Source organism: Schistocerca nitens, chromosome 9 (genome assembly GCF_023898315.1).
Source record: "Schistocerca nitens isolate TAMUIC-IGC-003100 chromosome 9, iqSchNite1.1, whole genome shotgun sequence".
In the NCBI taxonomy this organism is placed as follows: Eukaryota; Metazoa; Arthropoda; class Insecta; order Orthoptera; family Acrididae; genus Schistocerca; species Schistocerca nitens.
The window spans coordinates 14066921-14093464 of NC_064622.1; the positions used below are offsets into that span (position 1 = coordinate 14066921).

General features: G+C 43.6%; 1 protein-coding gene across 2 annotated transcripts in view; it reads left to right on the top strand.

Annotated features, from left to right (window-relative positions):
* Positions 1 to 26544, top strand: part of LOC126202985 (myrosinase 1-like) — a 485330-nt gene that overhangs the window by 406965 nt on the left and 51821 nt on the right. For both annotated transcript variants that reach the window (XM_049937174.1, XM_049937175.1), the window contains exons 6-7: positions 5308 to 5491; positions 25314 to 25408. In XM_049937174.1, coding sequence (XP_049793131.1) covers positions 5308 to 5491; positions 25314 to 25408 — 279 coding nt within the window. The remainder of the gene's footprint in view (positions 1 to 5307; positions 5492 to 25313; positions 25409 to 26544) is intronic.

The window sequence follows — 26544 nt, forward strand, 5'->3', positions numbered from 1 at the left end:
TGCGTCGTTATCAAACTTTTCTGTTAACTCATGAATAAAATAAGTTTAAATTTTATTTTACTTTTTTCATATGAAATGAAAACAGAAGGATGTAATATACACAATATGATCAAAAGTATCCGAACACTCCTATGTAATGTGGAAATGACCAATAGATGCCACGGGAGGCGGGCCCGCCACTATTAGAGCTGTATTGTCAGCAGCGAAGTAGCAAACAAGAGAATGGGTCGTTCACGAGAGCTCAGTGACTTCGAACTTGCACTAATCACTGGATGTCACCTGACTAACAGTTCTATCAGGGACATTTCACCTCTTCTAAAGCTGCCCAAGCCTACTGACTGTTGGTGAGGAGACAGTGGAGTGGAAGCGCGAGGGAACTGCCACAGCTAAAGCAAGCCCACACAGACGTTATGTACTGATGGTCAGTGACCATCGCGCGTTGCGAAGCGTGACTGAAAAATCGCATGAAATCATCGGAATCTCTCATAAATTTCAAAGTTCTATCCGCAGCCCAGCTAGCACAGTTACTGTACATGAGTTAGAAGGAAAGGGAAACAGTGGTCGAGCCACTGTGGAAAATTCTGGCATCAAATGGATGTCCCGGAAAATACATCAAAATATTTCGGCTTCTACATGAAAACATGAGCTGCTATCCTTGCCAGTAATGGACCCAGAGAAACGTTTAAGATTACCACAGGACTCAAGCAGTGATGTGTTATTGCCCCTAGCCTATTCTCAACATTTGTGTGAATCATACTTCGCCTTGTTAAGGAAAACCTAACGTTGGGTGTTGAAATAGTTTATAGGACTGATGGTAAGCTATTCAGCCTTAGCAGACTCTGAGCTAAAAGCGAAATAGCCACAACGGCTGTCGTCGAACTTCAGTGGGCTGATGATAAAGTTCTCTTGGCAAACATAGAGGAAGATCTACAAACTACACTAAATGCATTCAGTGTGGCATACAAATCTATTGGTCTAGAGCTTAACACAGACAAAACGAAAGTCCTCTGTCAGCCAGCCCCAGATTCTACTGCAGCACCTCCAGTTATCACAGTTGATGGAACACCTCTAGAGATTGTAGGGTATTTTCCCCACCTGGGAAGCCATCTTTCTGCAAATTCAAACATAGATGCCGAAATTCAACACCGACTAAAGTGTGCAAGTACTGCATGTGGTCGTCTTTTGATTAAATCGTTTGATGACCATGATTTGAGTGTTAAAACTAAGCTTACAGTGTACAGTGCCATTATCATGCCTACACCTCCTTATGGATGTGGAACCTGGACCATCTACAGGCGTCAGAAAAATACGACCAACGCTGCCTAAGGAGAACATTGAAAGTAAAGTGACAGGATCGACGAAAAAACAAAAGCATTTTGGAACAAACCAAGTCCACCAGCATCGAAGCAAAAATTGTCAAACATCAACTTCGCTGGGCTGGTCATATCATCCGCATGCCAAGCTCTCGTCTCCCGAAGCAAATGTTCTCCCAATGGAAGAATGGCCAGCGGAACCAGGGAGGGGAAACAAAACGATATAAAGGTGTCCTCAAGTCAAATATGACAAAATGTCAAATACACACAAATGACTGGGAAGCTGCAGACCTAGATAGATCCAAATGGCGACAAATTGTTCACCAAGGAACACTTAATTTTGAAAAGCAGAGACAACTGCTGGAAAATAGGAAGAGAGACCACAGAAGAGAACAGGAGCTCTTGAGAAGAACAAACCTGTTACATCATTCAGTCAACACCAGCTGGGTATGCCATTACTGCGGGAAAATCTGTGGCTCCAGAATAGGACTATTTAGCCACCAAAGAATCCACAGATAACGCTACCAAAAGACATTTCACCCTCGTCAACGAGTAAATGCCTATGATTCTGTTGCCAATGCTAAGTGACGCTTTAGGTGACGAAAAAGAACGACGCCCTAGGACAGCAGATGAGTGCAGATAAGTGATTGTGAGTAATGAATTACTCTATACCCTGTGGCAATCAGATGGATGGGTTCGGATTTGGCGAAAGCGTGGGGAACGCTATCCGCCCTTATGTTTAGTATGTAATGGAGCACGGAGGGGGTACAAAGGACAGGAATGCCAGGGAGCTGATGATATCAGCTGCATCGGGACATTAGGCGGAATCTGCGGAGACGAGTGAAAATGTATACCAGACTGGGACTCGAACCCCAGATGTCTTGCTTAGTAGGCAATTGCGTTAACCACTGCGCCATCCACACACACAGTACTTACGGCAAGTGCGCGAATTGTCTCGGCACAGTTCCCGGTCGATCCACTTGCCCACCTACCGCCACCTACCTGCAGTCCCTGTGTGGTGTCACCGCCAGACACCACACTTGCTACGTGGTAGCCTTTAAATCGGCCGCGGTCCATTAGTATACGTCGGACCCGCGTGTCGCCACTGTCAGTGATCGCAGACCGAGCGCCGCCACACGACAGGCCTAGAGAGACTTACTAGCACTCGCCCCAGTTGTACAGCCGACGTTGCTAGGAATGGTTCACTGACAATCACGCTCTCATTTGCCGAGACGATAGTTAGCATAGCCTTCAGCTACGTCATTTGCTACGACCTAGCAAGGCGCCGTATTCAATTGATATTTATCTTGAGAAGCATGTACAGTCAAGAGAGATGTACACCAATTATGGATTAAAGTTAAGTATTCCAAGAACTACGTTCTTTTCTTATTAGACTCAACTCCTTTAATTGTTCCAGACCTCACGCCAGTCTCCGTGAGATTAAACGCGTGTATTTCGGCCTCCTCTAGCAACACGGTGTTGGCTCTTCTGCCAACACTACACCCTGTCCATGTTCTCGATGCTCGCTAATTTTAGTTTGACGCTGGATGTCGAACGAAATGTGCTTCCACACTGAAGGTTGTTGATTCACTGCCCATCGAGGCCAATCAAGTGTATGGATGCGTGGTGTCTGTTCTTTCAAACACGCATTCATATAATTCTATGTATTGCCAACAGTCAAGTATGAAAGAAATGGTGTTGCAGTATGGGGGTGTTTTTCTTAGTCAGTGTGTGGTCCCTTTATTGCACTTAAGAAAGCGCTAAATGCGGGAGGATGTGAACACGTTCCAAGCTTTGTGTACTGTGTACAGTAGAGGGACAGTTCAAAGATGATTATTGATTGTATCAGCTCGGCAGTGCACCCTGTCGCAAAGCAGCATCTGTGAAGAAATCGCTCGTGGACAGTAATATTGCCTTCCCAGTCTCGACCTGATCCCAGTGGAACACCTTTGGGATGAGTTAGAACATCGGCGTCGTTCCGGATCCCAGGGAACAACGTCATTTCCGTTTTAGTTTTGCTCCTTGAGGAAGAATGTGCCACTATTCCTCCACGGACATTCAGAGACCTCCTTTTAAGTGTCGCCACCAGAGTTCAAGCCATAATAAAGGCGAAGGTGGACGCACTCCATATGAATATCCACCAATATAAACTGTCCAGATACTTTTGATCAGTTAGTATATACTCTGTTGTATGTTACTACAGACCTAGTGAGGTTTTTTGTCATTATAAGTAAACTTTAAAAACTGCCTATTGGCTTCTGTCTCCGGTTTTTCGGCCGACGTTCATCTAATGATTTTATTGACGTTTCGCCAGCACGAGTGGCTGGCATTGTCAGAGCTTCACCCACCATTGCCGGTGGTGAACTGGAGCCGAGCTCGTGGCCGCAGACTATATGTACCTGGTGCGCCAACGTCCGAGGGCTTCTCCGCGGTCATTTCCGGTGCGGTTCTCCTCTTGCTACCTGCGACAGTCGTTCGCTGCAGTACGGGAAGCCAGGATCCGTTTACCTTAAGGCTTTCCTCTTTCTCGTTGAAATTGTTCACGTGTTTTTGTATTTCTACAGCTTCTCTGAACAAGTGCATGTGATAGTGCTTCTCTACAGCCAGAACTTCCGTGTCGGCGAATTTTATTACGTGTTCGGTCTCAGTGCGCGCTCTACCACGGCCGATTCCTCCACCTGCCCCAACCTGCAATGTCGCTTTTGTTCTTTAATCCTGGTGTTGATTGATCATCCAGTCATTCTGACATAAACTTTTCCGCATGTGCATGGTATACGATATATTCCCGACATTGCAAGTGAGTAGCTTTTCTCCTTTGCCGATCTAAGACACTCTTTGATTTTCCTTGTCGGTTTGACAATCGTCTTTACGCCATGTTTGCGCAATATACGGCCGATTCTGTCCGTCACTCTGGGAATGTATGGTAGAAAGGCGGTACCAAACATTTATTTTTCTGATTCCTTACTTCGCCGAGTGTTTGGCTCTGTTACACTTCTAATATAACTTGTGGAGTACCCATTGCTCCTCAGAACACCTTCCAGGTGTTGCATTTCCCGTCTGAGGTTCTGCGGCTCACATATTCGTCCTGCTCGCGTGACGAGCGTACTAATCATGCCTCTTTTGTGGCTCGGTTGGTGGTTTACAGTTTGTGCAGGTATCGGTCCGTGTGTGTCGGTTTTCGATACACGCTGTGTCTCAGGTTTTCGCCGTCCCTTGTGACCAGCACATCTAGAAATGGCAGTTTTTTTGTCCTTTTCTACTTCCATGGTAAATGTTATGTTGGCATGAAGGCTGTTCAAGTGTCTTAGGAAGTCACCGAGCTGTTCTTCACCATGGCTCCACACCACGAAAGTATCATCGACGTACCTGTACCACACCTTAGGTTTGCAAGTCGCCGAGTCCAGTGCCTGTGCTTCGAATTGTTCCATGAAGAAGTTGGCCACCACTGGACTAAGAGGACTAGCCATGGCGACGCCCTCCAGCTGTTCGTAGAAGTCGCTATTCCACGTGAAATAGCTCGTGGTGAGACATGCACGGAAGAGCTTTGTGATGTATTGCGGTAAAATGGAACCAATGTGCTCCAGAGCATTACTGAGTGGCACTTTCGTAAACAAAGAAACAACACCGAAGCTGACCAGGATGTCGTTTGGTGCAAGTTTCAGTTTCTTAAGCTTCTCAATGAAACGTCAGTAAAATCATTAGATGGACGTCGGCCGAAGAACCCGAGACAGAAGCCAATAGGCAGTTTGTCAACAAGTGGCCACGAAAGCCTTTAACAATTTTGAAACATTAAAAACATGTAAAATGTGTCATTATTTGTATTGTGCAACAAGTCTGTTCTCAATGACGACCTTGAACCTGGTTCGGATGACAAGCAGTTTGCAACAAGCGACACGTCATGTTGATACAGTGGCTCTCTTTGTACGTGATATTTTGAGCGGTGCTAGCTGTCGACGCACCTTGCTCCTTTACTGACGTGTACGTATGTGTTCAGGTGAAGTACTGGATAACCATCAACGAGCCCGCCAGCATCATCGAGAGCTACGCCAACAGCCGCCTGGGGGCGCCAGGGCTGGATGACCACGGGGTCGCCGACTACCAGGCCAGCCACACCCTGCTCAAGGCGCACGCCAAGGCCTACCACCTGTACGACAAGTACTTCCGCAAGACGCAGAAAGGTGAGCGTTCTCGTCTCAAACATTTCAACGACAACTTCACACTCCATCCAGAGTAAGAGACTCTCGGTACAGTTCTTAAGCCGTCGGCACACGGACCGTGCATCCGAACGTTGAGCGTTGAGCGTGCCGAGTTTCTGACGTCATAGCGTGGAATAGCACGCTCGGGAGTCTTTCCGAACGTGCAGAGCAATATCTGGCATGTCAGATGTTCTGAGCGTGCGTCTGAGCGTTGACCAACGAGATGGCGCAACGCCAACTACGTCACACGCACGCCGTCCCCCTCCAGTACATAGTTGTGAGGCGCCATATTGGCATAAATTTCAAGCCTGTATGTATATATGCCGTTTCTGAGCACCAGCAAATTGGGGATCACTGGAAAACCCGTTGTTAACTGTGTGTTTCGTTCCAATAAAATAATGAGAAACATCATATTCGGGACAAAAGAATTATTCTAACTTACGTATTATGAGAGTAGACTATTTGAAGGCAGTGACACATGGAAGATCCACCCAAAACGCATTGTTCTTGGTACAATTTGTTATAATTAAATTTCAATTAGCAACATATCTACGATTAAGGATTTCAGCAAGGGGTAAGATAATATGATTAGACAAAGAAAATTTGCTGTTGGTTTAGCGTAATGAGTAGCGTCACTGTCCTTAATTGAAAAGTATGATGTGGCGGTGGTTCGCGTTTTAAGACTTCCAATTTTTTTCCCCTAACATTCGCGTTTTTATTACGTGCTGATAGTTCATTATTAGTTTAATGTAAGTATACACTATAGTATTTGATGTTATGTAAATATAAGTTCGCCTTTTATTGAGGGGTGACTTGGTTCGATTGGCTTAATCTAGAGGACAGCTTGCGCTACTTGCATAAAGATATTTCCCTCCTTTTTCTTTTACGCTTTGTAATTCACATGTTGCAAAGATTCTGATACTGGGTAGGAACAGTGATCAAGTAAGACTGACCGTGGGGTTTTACTAACATGTGGGAATGATGAAATAATGTTTATCCTATGCGGAGAAGTATTCCAAATTTTAAACGCACTGTTTGTAATGGAACTTTTATAAGCCTGACCTTACTGATTGGACATGGTACTTTCCTTTCTCGGACGATGGAGGAAATGTGCGTTTTAATAGAGCTAACGTGGGAATTTTACGCGTGCCTACTGAGTAAACAGTGTGATTTACGAACTAGAAGCATCCGTCAACTGCCGCTAGAGTGCGTTGCGATCGCGTATAGCACGTTGGTGCCCACGTACCGTATGCACAGGTCGCATCGTTCCTGAGCGTTCAGCAGCACGTTTAACATGGCATTCTCAACGTTGACGTACGACAGCACGGTCCGTCTGCCGACGGCTTTAATCCTATCTGTTGGTGAACAAATCTGCACTTTCAGAATGAAGTTTCACTCAGCAGTGGATCGTGCACTGATCTGAAATTTGCTGCCAGATTAAAACTGTGTAACTGACTGGAAATCGAATCTGGAACCTCCGCCTTCTACAATATTATTGTAGAGCAAAGTCTGACGGCGTAATGATGAGCTATTTTTTTCTCTGATCCTCCTTTGAGAGTACACTAAAGTACAGTGGTAGAGCACTTGATCGCGAAAGGGAAAGGTCCATAGCGCAAGTCCCAGTACGGCACACAGTTCCAGTCTGCCAGCAAGTTTCAAACCTTTCAGATTTCTTGATTTCTCAAACGCATTTGACTTACTACCCCAACCACGCTTATTATCGAAGACACAATGTTACGAGATATCAAGCGAAATATGTGACAGGATTGACGATTTATCGGTAGGGAGAACGCAGCGTCTCATCTCGAATAAAGAGTCATCGACAGAAGCGAAAGTAACTTTAGGTTTACCACAGCGAAGTCTATTGGGAATATCGCTGCTCATGCTGTATGTTAATGATCTTGCAAAAAATGGTGCAAATGGCTCTGAGCATTATGGGACTTAACTTCTGAGGTCATCAGTCCCATAGAACTTAGAACTACTTAAACCTAACTAACCTAAGGACATCACACACATCCATGCCCGAGGCCAGATTCGAACCTGCGACCGTAGCGGTCGCGCGGTTCCAGGCTGTAGCGTCTAGAACTGCTCGGCCACTCCGGCCGGCAATGATCTTGCAGACAGTATTAATAGCAACCTAAGATTCTTTCCAGATGTTGCCGTTATCTATAATTAAACACTGCCTGACATCGATCTGTTGTAGAATTTTGGAACATGTTTTTTGCTCGCGTATCGTGTCATTTCTGGAAACCCATTATCTGCTCTGTAGGGACGGCCTGAGTGGCCGAGCGGTTCTAGGCGCTACAGTCTGGAACCGCGTGGCCGCTACGGTCGCAGGTTCGAATCCTGCCTCGGGCATGGATGTGTGTGATGTCCTTAGGTTAGTTAGGTTTAAGTTGTTCTAAGTTCTAGGGGACTGATGACCTCAGAAGTTAAGTCCCATAGTGCTCGGAGCCATTTGATTCTTGCTCTGTAGGAATCAATATGGATTCCGGAAACAGCGATCGTGTGAGACCCAACTCGGTTTATTTGTTCATGAGACCCAGAAAATATTGGATACAGGCTCCCAGGTAGATGCCATTTTCCTTGACTTCCGGAAGGCGTTCGATACAGTTCCGCACTGTCGCCTGATAAACAAAGTAAGAGCCTACGGAATATCAGACCAGCTGTGTGGCTGGATTCAAGAGTTTTTAGCAAACAGAACACAGCATGTTGTTCTCAATGGAGAGACGTCTACAGACGTTAAAGTGTCCTCTGGAGTGCCACCGAGCGAGGTGTTGCAATGATAGCACACTGGACTCGCATTCGGGAGGACGACGGTTCAATCCCGCGTCCGGCCATCCTGATTTAGGTTTTCCGTGATTTCCCTACATCGCTCCAGGCAAATGCTGGGATGGTTCCTTCGAAAGGGCACGGCCGACTTCCTTCCCCATCCATCACTAATCCGATGAGACCGATGACCTCGCTGTTTGGTCTCTCCCTCCAAACACCCCAACCCTCTGGCGTGCCACAGGGGAGTGTTACGGGACCATTGCTTTTCACAATATGACCTAGTAGATAGCGTCGGAAGTTCCATGCGGCTTTTCGCGGATGATGCTGTAGTATACAGTGAAGTTGCAGCATTAGAAAATTGCAGCGAAATGCAGGAAGATTTACAGCGGATAAGCACTTGGTGCAGGGAGTGACAACTGACCCTTAACATAGACAAATGTAATGTATTGCGAATACATAGAAAGAAGGATCCTTTATTGTATGATTATATGATAGCGGAACAAACACTGGTAGCAGTTACTTCTGTAAAATATCTGGGAGTATGCGTACGGAACGATTTGAAATGGAATGATCATAAAATTAATTGTTGGTAAGGCGGGTGCCAGGTTGAGATTCATTGGGAGAGTCCTTAGAAAATGTAGTCCATCAACAAAGGAGGTGGCTTACAAAACACTCGTTCGACCTATACTTGAGTATTGCTCATCAGTGTGGGATCCGTACCAGGTCGGGTTGACAGAGGAGATAGAGATGATCCAAAGAAGAGCGGCGCGTTTCGTCACAGGGTTATTTGGTAAGCGTGATAGCGTTACTGAGATGTTTAGCAAACTCAAGCGGCAGACTCTGCAAAAGAGGCGCTCTGCATCGCGGTGTAGCTTGCTGTCCAGGTTTCGAGAGGGTGCGTTTCTGTATGAAGTATCGAATATATTGCTTCCCCCTACTTATACCTCCCGAGGAGATCATGAATGTAACATTAGAGAGATTCGAGCGCGCACGGAGGCTTTCCGGCAGTCGTTCTTCCCGCGAACCATACGCAACTGGAACAGGAAAGGGAGGTAATGACAGTGGCACGTAAAGTGCCCTCCGCCACACACCGTTGGGTGGCTTGCGGAGTATAAATGTAAATGTAGATGTAGAATGTAGATGTAGAAAGCTGCAGAGATATTCAGTTGGATCTTGATTAGACTTCAGTATCGTGTTAGGTATCTGTTGGAAGATGATGATGATGATAATGGATGATGATGATGATGATGATGATGATGATGATGATGATGATATCATGATGAGAGGAGAGAGAGGGTTAAACCTGGTGCTGGCACACAGCCCACTCCTTTCAAATAGCACCAAGGAGGCCACCGAGTTTAATGCCCCCTTCCGATGTATGGACGAGCATCAACAATGTCACATGCCGTCTCCTCATTATACACTGGAGAGGGGTTTGGGATTTAAACCAGGACGTTGGGGCAACGACTAATGATCAGCGACCTTACGCCACCATCTCTCCTCCCCCTGCCAGCAAAATACTGGTAATGGAAATTACATGTACCATGAGAGATTGAACCGTGTTACGTCTGAATCAAGCATCACCGCATGTGTGAGCTTTAGCGACCTGGACTACAGAGGTTGTTGGGATATGAAATGTAGACCGCAGAGGCTCACTCATAAGTAAATCAGTTGACAGACTTTGATTCAATGGCAGAATACAAGGGAAACACAGTAAGTCTAAAAAAGGAAGCCGGCCGCGGTGGTCTAGCGGTACTAGGCGCTCAGTTCGGAACCGCGCGACTGCTACGGTCGCAGGTTCGAATCCTGCCTCGGGCATGGATGTGTGTGGTGTCCTTAGGTTAGGTAGGTTTAAGTAGTTCTAAGTTCTAGGGGACTGATGACCACAGATGTTAAGTCCCATAGTGCTCAGAGCCATTTGAACCATTTTAAAAAAGGAAACTGCTTACAAAACACTTGTGCAATCCATTCTAGAATACTGTTCGAGTGTGTGCAACTCGTGCCAAATAGGGCTAACAAGGGATACTGAACATACACATAGATGGCCATAATGGATAGTCAAGGGTTTGTTTGACCTGTGTGAGACTGTCATGGAGATACCAAAGAAACTGAACTGGCAGACATTTGAAGATGGATGCAATCTAGTGATGTGATATTGTAACCTACTTATCGTCACCGTAGCTATTGTGACGACAGGTTTAGACTAATTACAGTACGCACAGAAAAGTGGAAGAAACCCTAATAACTGGGATATTCTGTCTGCCATGCACTTCACCATCATTTACACCCTCCCGCCGGAGGTTCGAGTCCTCCCTCAGGCATGGGTGTGTGTGACCTTCTTAGCATAAATTAGGTTAAGTTAGTTTATGTAGCGTGTAAGTCTAGGGACCGATGACCTAAGCAGTTTGGTACCTTAGGAATTCACATACATTTGATCATCATTTACAGAGTTTGGATGTGGATGCGGATCTAAATTTCCTTATGATACTGCACATTCTATTAAACTTTCCCACTTTCCATGATTCATCTGTTTTCATTTGAAGAACCTGTCTTCACCTGCAGGAGCATGACTCAGGTGTTATGTATTGCTTCCGTTTATGCTGGTCGTCAATATAGTTTCCTAGCTTTTCTTACACAAAATACCTTTAGAAATTCTTCAGTCAAGTGAATCAACTGCCAGTCCACACGTTGACTTGAAAGCCACAATATTTTATGGTGTTGTCTTGTTGCAAGTGGTACACCTCTGCCTTACCCCCTACGCCGAAGCAGCAAGTTAAGATAGGATAAGTTTACAGTTTAAAGTGGAATCTGGGGGTTATATATACTTCCTAAATAAAAAAGAACGCTTAAATTATATATACAGACGTGATTATAATTAAACTTTCAGACCGCTGTAGAAATAACACCACTGCTTATAATGACGTCAAATTGCAACGGATTATCGGAGAAGGGGGAAAAGATATGGCAGAAGAAAAATAAATAGTTACAAAACGTGGCAATAGATGACGCTGTAAGCATCATAATTTAATAGTGGTCGACTACAAATGACAAATGAATCATACAACAATGCCTCAGATGTATGTTTGACGCTAAACAAACTCTACTATTCAGTGTGCGTGGGTGAACAGGTGTGATACTTTTAGTTACGTAAGACCACGGCAAGGTCATATCACATCCGGTCGGAAAAAGAGATTTTTAACTGTCCCGAAGCCAAAAACGGCATAAAAAGCATCAATGATCGATTTTTGTCGTGAGGCCAAGCACCACATGAAAAGCATCAACCACACCGGTTTTTAATTGTCCTAAGGCCAAAAACCGCATAAAATGCATCAATCGAAATCAAACAGGATTATTGATTTCCGTGTGACTGGCGCAAAACATGATGAATATGCTGTCCACCGTTTTCTGCAACAAGTTGAAATCGAGAAACAGCAGTTCCACAGCTGATCGAAGTGTTTCCAGAGTCACGTTCAGAATGTGTTGCGCAAAATCTTCCAGGGCCAATCATTGTCCACTTCCATGTGAGCAAGAAATTCTAAAGCAAAGGTCTCTCTTGCTGGCAGGTCAACAGGAAGCAACTCGTGCACAAGGGTAATTTTGAATGGATAGCACAGAAGGATGTTTCGCAGGATTTTACGCACCGTGCTCACGGGTGCGTCCAGTGTCCACGTTTGCACACCACCATCACTCGTCTCCTCCTGCATTTCTGTGGCCACTGCTTCCACTGACGTCAAATCAATTCGTTTCCCCCCTCTACCAGGTTGCACACCAAAAGAACCCGTCTTTTCGAATTTCCGATTCATTTTCTCGACCCACGGCAGTCACCGGTTCAACGCATTTTCTTCAAACCCTTCAGTGTCCGGAACTTATGCAGAGCGCCGTGTGCACGGTCACCATTCTTGTAATACAGCTTTACAAGTAGAGCGCGATCCTGCATTGAGACAGTCATGTCGAACGTCGCATACGCAAAAACGGGAAAAGCCGTGTACCTGGCGTGTTTATACCAACTTCAAAGGGTTGTGCGCATGACAGGTGTTTTCATTTACGTTTTCTGACACATACAGCACCATCTATTGATCAATTTTCACACTTTTTTTGCTTCTCCGATAATATTCCGTTGCAGTTCGACATCATTCTGACCAGTGGTGTTATTTCTACAGCGTTTTGAAAGTTTAATTATAATCACCATGTGTGTGATATACATGACACATTGTGTCGATCGCCTGCTTTATTTCCTCGCTGTTGCCCTGCGTGTCGATGTACTGCGCTACTGTTCTGGCTAAAAAAAAGGGGGGTGGAAGTTCAACACGGACTACTTTAAATGATATAGCCGACAGGTGCACATTTGCGTTTCACAGTTCTTTACTTTCACCCTTCACAACCCCGCAATAAACACATTTAATGAGGCCACTTAACTACTGTTTAACTTTCGATAAGCCTCATTAGTAGGTTGCAGCTAAACATCCACATACTGCTACAACAGTTTGCTGTTGGACATCTGTGAGAAGTAAAAACCTAACCCTCACATTTCACAGTCTTTCAAATAGTTTGAACAGACACTGTCACTGCTTTAACATGCGGCCTATTGGTCTAACACTTATTTCACAGTTAAGTTGATGCATTGTTGTTGATCTATCCAATATGGCTTCCGCGTCTGAACTCGGCCATGGACGACTGACTGTCTCGGGAACAAAAATCGGGTCCTTATATATCCTCACAATAATCGGCACTGAAACTACACATTGTTCGATGTTTAAAATACAGAAATTACAACCAAAACTTAACGCATTAAATTAACTGAATACATCGGAAACTTCCTTCTTTTTAACAGTTCCTCCTACTACGAGGGTTAAGCCGAATTATTTGTTTAAATCATGAAATTAACAAATATAGTTACACGAACAATACTTTTGATGAAACTGGAAATTGCTTTGGAATTAGTTAAGAGCTGGCTTTGCTAACATGTTTTTGAATAGAGCCAATTGGATACTTTAAGATTACTAGTATTTCGTCTTCCAAATGTTTATAATTAGTTCAGAATTTATATTTGTTTATAAGTAAAAAGTAGAATTTAAGTTACGATTTAATTCTATAACAAAAGATATTAACTAGGAATAGTCAAAATAAATTAGAAAATCAATTACATAACTAATTACAAAATTTGATCTCGTGTTAAATTCTTTAATATTGCGGGCAAACCTTTCTCTTTTGTGAAAATGCAGATTATACTCACGTATGTTAATGGTAATTAGTCAGACATGAAAAAATGAATTTGAAGGATGCAGATGGCGAAACAAGAGAGGAAGTAAAAATATTCCAGCTTCCTTCGTCACAACATACGTAATGTATCAATACAAAAGTACTTCCAATTTTAAAAATAGCATATACCGTCGTATAGTGTATGCAAAAAATTATGTCACAATTAATTATTACAATTTATATGTACATATGTAAACATATGTACCAATAATAACTTGATTATATTTAGGTATGGTTTGACAACAAGCTATGCTCGAAACCAATAGCAATAAATAAAAATGATAAATAAAAAACAGCTCTGTTGGAATACTCTACAATAAATTTTGTACAACTTGTAGCTGCAGGACAGCTTACCAAGATATATTCACTACAGGTTTTGCAGATCGAAATACGTGAGACATGGGCAACCAAGCAACACATGTTTCATTTTGTAAAAAGATTGCTCTCATTTTGCAGTGCTTTTAAAAGGAACATTTTTATGCTGCAGGTGATGCAAAGGAGGTGTGATTTGCACTAACACATATAGTCTACCACCACCAGTTGTAGATGGGGCAAAACTAATTTGCCCTCTTGCTTGAGCTATAGGCAGCTTTGTTGTGTGCTGTGATCTAGGCTGTGCCTTGCATTTGGATTGTTGCAATGTCTGGAGCAGCTGCATGCCTCATCACTGAAATGCGAGTGAAACCAACACAGGTCCTGCCACACCCCATTGCTGCCTCGATGCGTGTTATTGTCAGCCACAGGTGTGGCAGTCACAGCCGGCGGAAGATCACAACTCCCAGGGCAGTCGCTCGTGACATCTCTCTCATGAGTGTACATAACTCTTCGAGTCTCGACATTTTCTCGTGGCTGTAGTTGGCATGTCATTCCAGAATGTGCAAATATTCAAATATTGTCAAATGGTTCAAATGGCTCTGAGCACTATGGGACTTAACTTCTCAGGCCATCAGTCCCCTAAAACTTAGAACTACTTAAACCTAACTAACCTAAGGACATCACACAACACCCAGTCATCACGAGGCAGAGAAAATCCCTGACCCCGCCGGGAATCGAACCCGGGAACAAATATTGTCATTGCTTCGGAATTGCGAAAAGTTTGTCAGCCAGAAATAATTTATTTTCCCTCATATCATACTCATGCAATCATCGCCAACTGTAAACAAGCCAGTAATTTAACTGACCAGAATGTCCAGAATGTGCTGTCTACCATAACATTAGGCTGATCTATTCATGGAGGTGTCTCGACTGTGTGAATTCGATGATCATATGTGTTCTGGCTGTAAGGTCAGTAGTTTAAGTTGAGAACCTGTTCATATATGTGCTCCACAGAAGTCCTATTGAGGATGAGTTTAACGTTCAGTCGGACACTGATGACAGACGAGATCCCGTAGACAATGTACAGTGTGGGAGGAAAATTGAGTATCTTGTCACATGGCCAGCTAGCTGGGCCATGCATTGAATTATGAGTGGAGTCATCTTGATTATTCCTGGCGCTTATGGACTGATAAAATCACTCAATACGTTCATGAAGTTCCAGCATTCTAATGGTGGATAGGACCAGTAACTAGACTGTTAAATCTTTATTTTCCTATAATATCCATCACAGTTGCAATAATAGTCATTTCTTTATGGTGACTAGCTTAAGACCATCATATAAATTTTCAATCCACTGTGTTAGATATAAGTGTAATCATGCAGTTCCCCACAACATACATGTGAGTAACCAAATATTAATTATTCCTCACTAATAATTATTACATAGATAAAAATGATGAATTGCATATGAGCATACAATGTTAATTCTTTGCTGCATTCGACTGGAAAGAATTCACTTTGTATGCTCACATGCAATTCATCATTTTATATCTACGTAATGATCATTGGTTAGGAATAATGGATGTTCAGTTACCCACATGTACATTAGTGGGGACTATATGATTACACTTACGCCCAAAGCCATGATTTAAAATTGGTCATGATGTGTGAAACTAGTCATTACAAAGAAATGTCTGTTGTCACAACTGTGTAGGATATTGAAGGAAAATAAAGACTCAAAATATTGTTATGCAGATGTGAATTAGTTGACCAAATACTACCTTGTTGACATGAGGCTAGATTTGCTTCTCACCGAAATCACTAAGGAGGTCAAAATGCGTTACACATTGTTCATACATATGTTCACCATTGTTGCTGTTGGTGGTAAGTGCAGTAGTATGTCACTCTTGTGTTTTCCACAAATTGTAGGCTGATCAAGAAAGAGAATGTTATATGACTCAGTTTTAAAAACACCATTCTGTCCAGATTGTTCAAAAAGATACCTATTGTGGAACAACTACACTGTCAAAGCTAACATTGTATCACAAAATACACCTGTCATTTTGAAATAGATGCTGCTATTCATTATGGGTTTCAAGATGGCGCCAAACTAAAATGACATGTGCAATAGCTTTCCCATTAAAATTAAAAATTACGTTAGAAAGTGCATAATGTCCGAAACATCGGTATTTATTGTGATAATGCTTGTCTGGTGTGCTATATTATTAAAGAAGTTGATGAAAGAAGAAGTGCGAACACTGAAAAATACGAAGATGAGCTTGAGCGTGCAGCGTCAACGACCGACACTGAACATTTGCAAGAAAATTGGACGTTTTCCCACAGCTATTGTGAAAAACGGGCCAACAAACGAATAATGTGTTTAAAATGTGAAACAGTTTACCATTGTAAGTGTGCAACAGTAAGTTCAAAACGAAAGACTTGGTACTGTTTGAATTGCTTGAAAGACGAAACGCACGAAAATGTGAAGAGCAAATACACTAAAGACGATATTACAGCGTTTCTATTAGATGAAATTCGTGGGTTAAAGCAAAAGAATGATGAACTTAAACAACAAAAACAACAGTGCGAATCTCCATTGTACAGTGATGTGGTAATAGAAACTTTGACTAGTAAAAATACAAGTGACAGACAGGACCAATAAACATTGTCGAAATTGCCAGAAAACTGTGAGTGGTGGTGTTGAGTGCACGGAATGTAGAAACATATTATTTCATTTTCGACGTGGAAAAGTAGATCCCGCACTAAAGGGGCAGGAGATAACCATAAAAAACCGGAATTGTAATGAATGTAGGTTGAAAACTATTATGCCTAAAATATGTAACATCCCCAATTAAAATGGACTTGAAGATAATGAAATTAACACAATTACATCTGAAGACAAACACAAGAAACATAACAACATGGATTGTGGCACAAAAAGCGCAGATGTATTTAAATCATCTCTGGTGTCTCTGGTGCAGAGCGCCCTATCATTGTGACATTGATTCTTTGGACTGCTTTGTTCTAATCTACACCTTTGGCGTTTAACTTGTACTGCCATGTTTATCATGTATCAGTGATTAATAAATGCGTATTCGATATTTGGTGTGTGTTATCTCCAACTGATCCCTACACGATAACGACAATGGTGACCCCAAAACCGTCGACATCTCACTGCGAGTTATTTTGTGCTTGTTTTCGTCATTTACGAACTTCGTGTGCCAGCTCACATTGTTTTCGCCACAATGGATCTACCAGTATCTTTTGGTGCAAGTGTAACGGACCCCATTAACTATATCACTTGCGACCACGAGTGGACAAGTGTACCTACTTTGAATTTGGTTAAAAGTGAACAATTATTTACACATGGCCGCGTGGATGGCCACCTAACCCTACCCAGTTCAACATGAGCGCCGCCTAGCGTGGCAGCACAGTAACAGCCGCAACATGGACAGTGCACACTGCCTAATCACAACGCAGACGACCTTCCAATTAAAGACACTGTGGTATGTCATTACCTTCGGGGTAGTTTCACGTGCCGACGAAGTTCCAGAGCTGTGAATCTAATATTTCTATGCATTGGGTAGCATATTCTAATAAGCATAGCATCACAGCAGCCCCTGCTCCCCACATGCCATCTCTGCAACGCCGGTCGTGTCGACCGCACCGGCTTCTGCAATTGTCCTGTGAATCTACAAGATGCACCTGCATGCTCCGCTCCTGCATCGTGTCTTCCATTACCGACTTCAGCCGATGCCCCACCTATGCCGCCACGGATCACAAAGGTCACTGAACCGATGTTGCCTGCGGCTAGCCTCTTGACTCCTATTGCCAACCCTCCTACGCCAGTATCAACCATCAGTAATGGCACTTGTCATAGGATTCGTTATAAGGCCAGGTGCCTTAACACTTCCAGACTCCTGCACCCGAAGGAGATTGTTCAGGATCTGTTGGCTTCAGGCGTCCTCTGCCCCTCCGATAACAACTTGTCTTTGCCTGTTCACCTTGTTCCCAAAAAGGATGGCACCTTTACGCATGTGCAAAGACTACAGGTCCCTCAGTGCTCTCACCATTATCGATATCTACCCCATCCCATATATGCAGGATTTCACACAATTACTCCACGGTTCTAACTTTTTTTCTGTTTTAGATTGTTCCAACGTGTATCATCAGATCCCTATGCATCCATCGGATGTTCCAAGGATGGCCATCGTCACACACTTCAGGCTATCTGAATACTGTTACGTGCCTTATAGATTGAAAAATGCTGCACAGACGTGGCAACGGTTCATTGATTCCATTTTGCTCCCTGTGCCATTTGACTATGCTTACTTACATGATATACTGATCTTTTCCTCCTCCACTGAGGAGCGTCAACTTCACCTCGATGCAGTCCATTCAGCCCTTGCTGCCAATGGCATGGTGATCAACCATGATAAATCTCAACTGTGTTCCACATCAGTTACCTTCCTAGGCCATATTGTCTCTGCCAACAGCCTCCGATCGACGAGTTCTTGTGTCGAAACTATACTTGATCTTCCTATCCCTGAGGATTAGGCTCCGCTTCGTCATTTCATGGTATGGCAAAGTTTTAACACCGCCATATTCCTCAATCTGCCTCTGTCCAAACGGCCCTCACCTATGCTCTCCCCAGCAAAAACACTATGCGGAAATGGAAGTTTGAGTGGACCAAACCCATGCTTGACACATTTGGTAACCTTAAAACTGCCCTCACCAAAGCCGTCACACTCGCCCACCTTGATACTGAGGCCTGTGTCTCGATCACAACTGATGATGGTGACTCAGCTGTGAGCACCATTTTACAGCAGCACACCACCGACTGCATCCAACCCCTCCACTTCTTTTCCGAGAAACTGACTAAAAGCCAATGCAAGTGGTCGGCTTTCAACCGTGAACTCCTCGCTGTATACGAGGCGATTAAATATTTCCGTAGTGACCTCGAGGGGTGACCTTTCACAATCTATACCGATCACAAGCCACTCGTGGATGGTATTCATAATCTGGCTAAGGACCTTCTGCCAAGGCATTTCCGCCATATGGACTACATCTGTCAGCACTCTTTCAATGTGTGCTATATCCACAGCACGGAGAATGTTGTGGCAGACTACCTTCCTCACATCTGGGTGCTAACCGCACCGCTGAATCTGGAGCAGCTCGCCCAACTGCAAGCCGACGTCGATGATATACAGTGAATAATATCAGACAATGAACCACCGTTCTCTGTCGAGCCCCATATACTACCTGGGTCGATGATCCATGTCATTTGTGACACCTCTACAGGCTCACTCCGCCCCCTGGTCCCTACCGCCCTTAGTAATAGGGTTAGTGCCTTGCACGGCTCAACCCACCCTGGGACACCAGCCACTGTGCGGCTGGTTACGGAGCGCTTCGTCTGGCCTGGCATGAAGCAAGACTGCCACACTTGGAGCTGTGCAGCAAGGTTGGCAGGCCCGCTCATTCTCCATTGGGCAAGATTGACATTCCAAAGGGGCATTTTCAGAATGTCCTTATCGAGATCATTGGTCCCCTACCCCCTTCCAAGCGTTACAGATACATCTTGTTAATCATGAAACATGTGACCCTCTGGGTCAAGGCAGTCCCACTTATTGACATCACGGCCATGACCATCGCCCATTTTTTTGTCTTGTCGTGGGTTACTCGCTTCAGCAGTACCGTCTGTGACGACCAACTAGGGACGCCGGTGAGAGTCCACGCTCCTTGCACAATTCTGTAAACTCTGCGGTGTAGCCAGATTTCACACCACAGCTTACCACCCACAAGCAACCGGCCTGGTCGAGCAGTGGCACCAAACATCCGAGGCCGGGCTAATGTGCCGTGGTGGCCAACAGTCTGAGGCCGTCCCGTGGGTCCTGCTGTGTGTCCACTCGGCCCGTAAAGAAGATTTGAATGCCTCACTCGCTGAGATTCTATATAGTAAACCCCTCCTTCTTCCCACCGAATGCATCAAGGATTCGCCATCAGCCACAATGAAGGATGTCCCCACCCTGGTTGAGCACGTTCATACTCTGCAACCCCCTTCCCTGCCCCCACACCTCCCCACCTGTGCTCGTCCACAAGGACCTCGCTTCGTGCGACTTTGTCATGCTGTGGGACGACATTGTGCGAGCAGCCCTGCAGCTGCCTTATTCGGGCCCTCACCGCACGCTATATCACAGTATGAACACATTCGTCATCCACTTACATGGATGGCCACAGATAGTGTCCGTTAATCAACTGAAACTGGTGTGGTCACTCACCGATCTACTTCCCGACGCAGCCGACGTGCCTTTGGCTGATGCGTCTCCGCCTGTGCGGCCACTGGAATCATGGGACTCCTGCACCGCTGACACTGATGCCCCTGCTTCCTGCGCCAGCCAGCACCTACAGCTGCCATGCTGGCACCAAGATTACGAATTCGTGTAATGAAGCTTCCCTCTACCATGCTCCACACTACCGGGGCAGGCTCTGTGGCATCTCTGGCACAGATTGCCCTATCTTTGTGACTTTGATTCTTTGGACTGCTTTGTTCTAGTCTGCACTTTCAGTGTGTTACTTGTACTGGCATGTTTTTTATATATCAGTGATTGATACTTGGTGTGTGTTATCTCCAACTGATCCCTACGTGATAACCACACATCTAATAAAAACCACAGCAAAAAAAAAAAAAATTTTGCAGCAACCCAGATTTGATGGTGCCTGTTTTTTGAAATTGAGTAAAACAAACAATGTATCAATTGCAACAGATAAAGAACAACATGGAACACAGAGTTAAGAAACATCAAGAGGAAAAACAACACACATCAGAATATACTCTGATGGTTTTGGAAGAGGGATGGCTACAAAAACAAAGACCCTGACAACTCAAAAAAACATTAAAATTGAAGGCATAGTGAATCCTGGAGCAAGATTCAACCAGATCCTCACCAACACTGAAGATTGCAGTAATTTGTCAAGAAGTGACTTTGCAGTTCTTATAGGTGGTTCCAATGATATGTACCATAATGAAACAGCTGCAGCAACAACAGCTCTGAAGACAACACTGGGCAAGTTAACATATGCAAATATATTATTTAAAATACGTCATCATTATGATATAATTGAATCATCATGTGTAAACACAGAAATAACCCAAGCTAACAAGTATTTTCAAACAATCTGCAAACAGTTTAAAAGTTTAATGCTTTTTAACATTAAGAAATGTATCAGTGGTAACCATCAACCCTCTGAAAATTGTAACTGCTTAAGAACTTGTCATACAAGACATGGTCAAGGCCTAAGAGGATTAGGAAAGACACTGCTGGCCCAAAAAATACCTAGTATGCTAAATAACAAATTATCTTGTATCAGTAATCCAGAACATATGTCTCAAAACTCAGAACCAGATCAGGGAAACATATAAGGCTCACCAAGCCTGAAATGTGTCAAACTTCGTCAAAACAAAGAGCCTCAGAACACAGTACAAAAAACGCACCTAAAGTAAATAATCAAACTAAGCCCAATGTAAGCAATTTCTCCACCTTGCAACAACAATGAATTACTTTTGTTACATATAAATGAACAGTCCTTAAGAAACAAAGCCAGTGAACTACAGTACTGGTTGGAGGAAATTAAATTTGGCATTCTCTGTGTAAATGAACATTGGATTAAAAGAGCAGAAGTAAACTTATTTGTACCATTTTGCAAGTCACTGGCAACAAGCATACTATACACGAAACAATGCCCATGGTAGAGTGTCCATTTATATCAACAAAAATTTGAATCTAAAACATTCAATAACAGACCTCACAAGCCTGTCTGTTGAAGGACTTTTTGAAGCATCTGCCTTGGTTATACACACTCAGAAATTCATTATTGCAACAGTTTACCAACTACCAGCTTCTGATGAGGAGATATTCACAGAAAAACTCTCTGAATTAATCTTAATGACTGCCAGATACAAACAATATAAAATGTTTATCACAGGAGACATTACTATAGATGTAAGAGTAAAGAGAAAAACTATGGTACACATACTAAATATTTTAAGATCAATAAATTAATACTACTTAAATGAAAAACTGACCAGAATGGAGGCATGCCTTGGCAATATAATTAGCAATGTGTGCAGGAATCAAGTAGAGTGGGATACTATCAAATTAGGACTATCTGACTATGATGAAATATGGCTTTAAATTGGAAATCTGACACTTGATGATACCAGGATGCTAACTACATATAAAGCTCTCAAGGAAGAGAATATTGAAGTAATGAGAAATGAACTGAGTAGAATAGAATGGGCTAGAATACTAACCATTGACAAAGATATAAATGAAAGCTTTTATGTATTCATATCCAATATAAAAAATACATTAGACAGTAAGTGGCCTCTTATTACTAAGAGATGTAACCGTAGCAATATGCATAAAGCACAACACACAAAAAAGTGGTACACCCTGCACCTCAATAAAATCAGAATCCTTCTACTCATGCTGAAGGACAAAATTGAAGGGAGCAAAAAAAAACAAGAAACGAGAATAGATATATAAACTTAAAAAAATATAAAAATCTGAAATTAAAGCAGCAAAAGCGAAAGCAAATGAAGGTTATACTTTAAATTCTTAAAAAATGTAAAGCTGCCTGGAACACCATTAGAAGTGAGATAAATATGGGAAAGGAAGAAATCAATAACCCTGTGGCGCCAATGAAATCGATACCAACATCGATATGCATTCATCTTTGGACTCTAAGCATTATCTTTGGCTGTTCCGCCATGTTCAGTTCAGTTCTTTGTGATCCTTGTATGTGTTAAGGTTAATAAATGAACTATTGCTAAAAGGGTGTGATTATTGGTGCAACCAACCCGGTAATTCTCCTCACTGGTGACCCCGAATTGTAACGTCTTCCGTTTTCGCCGTTTTACTGTTTCCGCGACCTCCGCGTCGGTTATTGCCACATGTATTACATCGACACAGCATTCGAACAATGCCTTCAGCCCAGGGCCTAACGCCAGTTTTTGTGATCGACATGCATCATGTTGCAGGCGATGTACACCTGCCAGGACTGCAATATGATGCCTCTCACTCGATGATTCCGCCGATTTCGCCAGACGTTTTCGAGCCTGCAACAATAAGAGAGGTTAGGAGTGCACATGACTCCTGCTATCAAACGCCTTTGTTCCCGCCACATGTGCCCTCCCTCATCGACTGTGTAGTTACCTCTTACGGATCTCCGTGCAGTGTGGAACCAATGCCGATTTCTGCAAATGCTTCGTCGGACAACCTACTACCGCTAGAACAACGATTTTCCACGCCGCAATCCATGCAGTACCACGTGGATACCTGCCACATGGCCGGAACTGCTTCATTCACAGGTCTGCCTCCTCAGCATCCGACCACGCCCGCACCTGCCTCAGTTCAGCATCAGTACATGCGTTCCTACTTTGATACCTCGGCCTGCAACAGGAACAATAACTTGTTATCTGTGCCTGAGCTCCACCTCTGTCCCACTGCTACACATCAGTGTTTTGTGCCATGACATTTACCTTATCCGCACACCATTTTGAATGGAGTGACTATGAACAATGAACATTCACACATTCTGTCCCACGTTTGACATCATTTCCCACACTGTGCTTCTGGACAGCCTGCACCTCCACAGCCTCCCTGCAACACAGGTGGCCCCAGCTCTGATCATACATCGAGCTTTCTGTGGACTAACACGCGTTCTCAAACTTTGAACTTTTTCTCACCTGTTGCCCCCACGCCGGCTCCAGTCGAGCTTCCGCTACCGTTCTCGGCACATCTCGGTGCCTCATCCATGTCAGTCTTCTGTGATGCGTCAATCTGAACACACCCGCAACCTGCTGAGATTCCACAACCGCAATCGACACATTACAGTGTCTCACCCGCGTCGGCCTTCCGCGTCGTGACAGATCGCGCTCAACCACAATGTGTCACCTTCACACTGCCACCCGAATAACTGTCATAGCCACATCCCTATAGGCACACTCTCCTGGAATACTACAGCAACAATAGCAGAATTCAGGCAGTGCCCCAACGAAGTCAACTCAGTCTGTTCTTCCAAACATTCTACAATGCTTACCGATGCTGCCGCTGTTTAATCCCGACAGAGTAACAACCTGGTTCAAAATTGTGGATGAAGTGTTCGACCATTACAAACTCGACGAGTCAACCAGGTTTCTGTGTCTCATCACCCACCTACATGACCAGGAGGACTTGATTGCTGACATGGTCGACGCCCCGGACTTATCTACCGGGTACACTCTAGCCAAAAAGACAGTTCTACGTCGGCTTGCATGCTCAAATGAGGCAGCAATACGGCAAGTGCTCCATGTCGAGCAACTAGGCAACAATAAACCTTCCCAGCTCTGGAGACGGCTATGTGCCCTGGTCAGCGCCAATCTACTCTCTGACACAGCTCTCCTCACCATCTGATCAGATAAACTATCTCCTGACATCCACTTTGTTCTGGCTCAAAGGTCTCCTGAACCTGTCAAGCAAAGAATGACAATTGCTGACAAGCTACACGATGCATCGCTGCTCTATTTCACGAGCCACTGCCTACCTGACAAGTCTCAGGTTCAGACTCATTGCCCTGTGTCCGGACGCGGCTGGGGCCGTACTGTGTCGACCATTCCGCTTGCTCCAGGAAGCAGTAAACGAGCAACTGGGATGTCGCCGGCTCTGCCCACAGTCACGCTCCCTCCAGCAACCAAACTTGCTGCGGCCTCCGAACCTCGGCCACCACCACTGGCAATGAAACTTCCACAGGAAATGCAACCGCACTACCCGTACTGTTACTTCCCCACACGGTTTGGTGAGGTGGCACAGAACTGCAGACCACCCTGCTACTTCCCAAACGCCAATCGCAGGTAGGTCCGGGTACCGCCTCCTGCGCACAACGTGACAGGCAGCCCCAAGTGCTCCATCACTGACAATGACCAACATCACTGTTCTCGTAGACTGCCGTACAAAATTCTACATAAAACCAGTGTCAACAATCTTCACAATGATTTCCTGTGAAGTGCATGGCGGAGAAGTTGTTAATTTATCTCTGTACCTCTCAGGGACAGTTAAGCTGGAGTAATGTTTATATAGCAACACCATTAGAAGTTAAAGTGCTTCTTTAACAGTTAAGCAAAATAAAATTGTTAGCAAATAATTTAACAGGTAAATTCAAACATTATTTTGAAATAACACTGATAATGATGAAGCTGATCAAAGAAATAAGTAGTTGCAATCATAATTACATAACTGCAGGAAGATTATACCAAATTTATCTGTTTTGTGCTATTCTAAGAATTATACATTTGATTTCGATTGTGAGAAGTGAAACGAGATTCCAAGTAGTCTTATCTAAGCATCTGATTTCCCTGTTTTATACTATCCACCAGATTTCTAGCATTGTTAGTAACAGCACAAATTTGTTTCTATTTAAGGTCGTGTAAGCATTACACTGAATTCAGCATGGCTTGAGCCTCGAACAAATTCTCAAGAAGATAGACAGGCAGCCGAAAGAGCTAGACAGTTTTACGTAAGTATTTCACATCAAATGTTACTTATTTTATCATTCAGTTGCATGTGGTGTGAAGATTATTTTGTACTTATTTGACTTTTAATTGGGAAAAGCTTACCCTACATCAATAACAATGTATCAAAAAGTCTTGCGGTGAGAACTTGTAGAATGCCAATAGACATATTTGGAACTAAATATTTGTCTTAGGTTTCCAGTCAAATGTCTGTGTGTGCCCTTCTGAGAAAAGAGAGGAAATGTTTAAGCGTAGTTGTGATCTGTAATAAAAGGGGCAACAGCAATTTCAAACAGTAGGCCCAGCAGATACCAACAGGAAGGCAGAAAAGAGTAAAGCCCAAACAAATGAGATGTCAGAAGAACCCTTATATGACAGCTCTGTGGAGATATAAACTGGAGGGGCAGAATGGAAGGCACAGAAATAGTGTCCTAAACATAAACAAATACATGAAAAAGAATTTCCAATAGGAGGAAACATTTCTTACGAATGTTTTAATTACAAGGAAAAAGAAGAGGGTGCTACACACAAAAAAAGATGCTGAGAAAAGTTATTGACGAAAAAGAGAAAGAGAGTATGAAAAAAAGAAGAAGAAGAAGAACAGTGCTAGGAAGGGAGTGAAACACGATGTGATATTAGCATCAGAAAACTCACATAAAAACTGCTTGTGCAAAAGAAAATGTTCATGCATGAATTAAGCTAAGATGGTTAACAGAAATTAAACATGTTTCAGGGAACACAAGGAACTTTCACTTTTGGTAGTGAACCAAACTCACAACCAAAACTTATTGGCTTTCAGAATAAATTTATGTAGAAGCATGTGTTGCTGAATCGTCAAAAATTTATATTATAATCCAGCTTTTGATACTGCTTTGAAAACTTACAGACCGTTTGCAAAGTGACGAGTACATTTTTATTTATGTGAGATTCCAAATATTTGCAGTTTCCATATCTTACTCATATTAAAGTAACTACTGTAAATTCCTTGGTGTGCATAAGTACTCCAGTGCAGTATTGGATAACTTAATGAGAGAGAGAGAGAGAGAGAGAGAGAGAGAGAGAGAGAGAGAGAGAGAGAGGGAGGGTGGGGGTGTGAGGGAGGGTGGGGGTGTGGGGGAGTGGGTGGGTGTGTGGGGAGTGG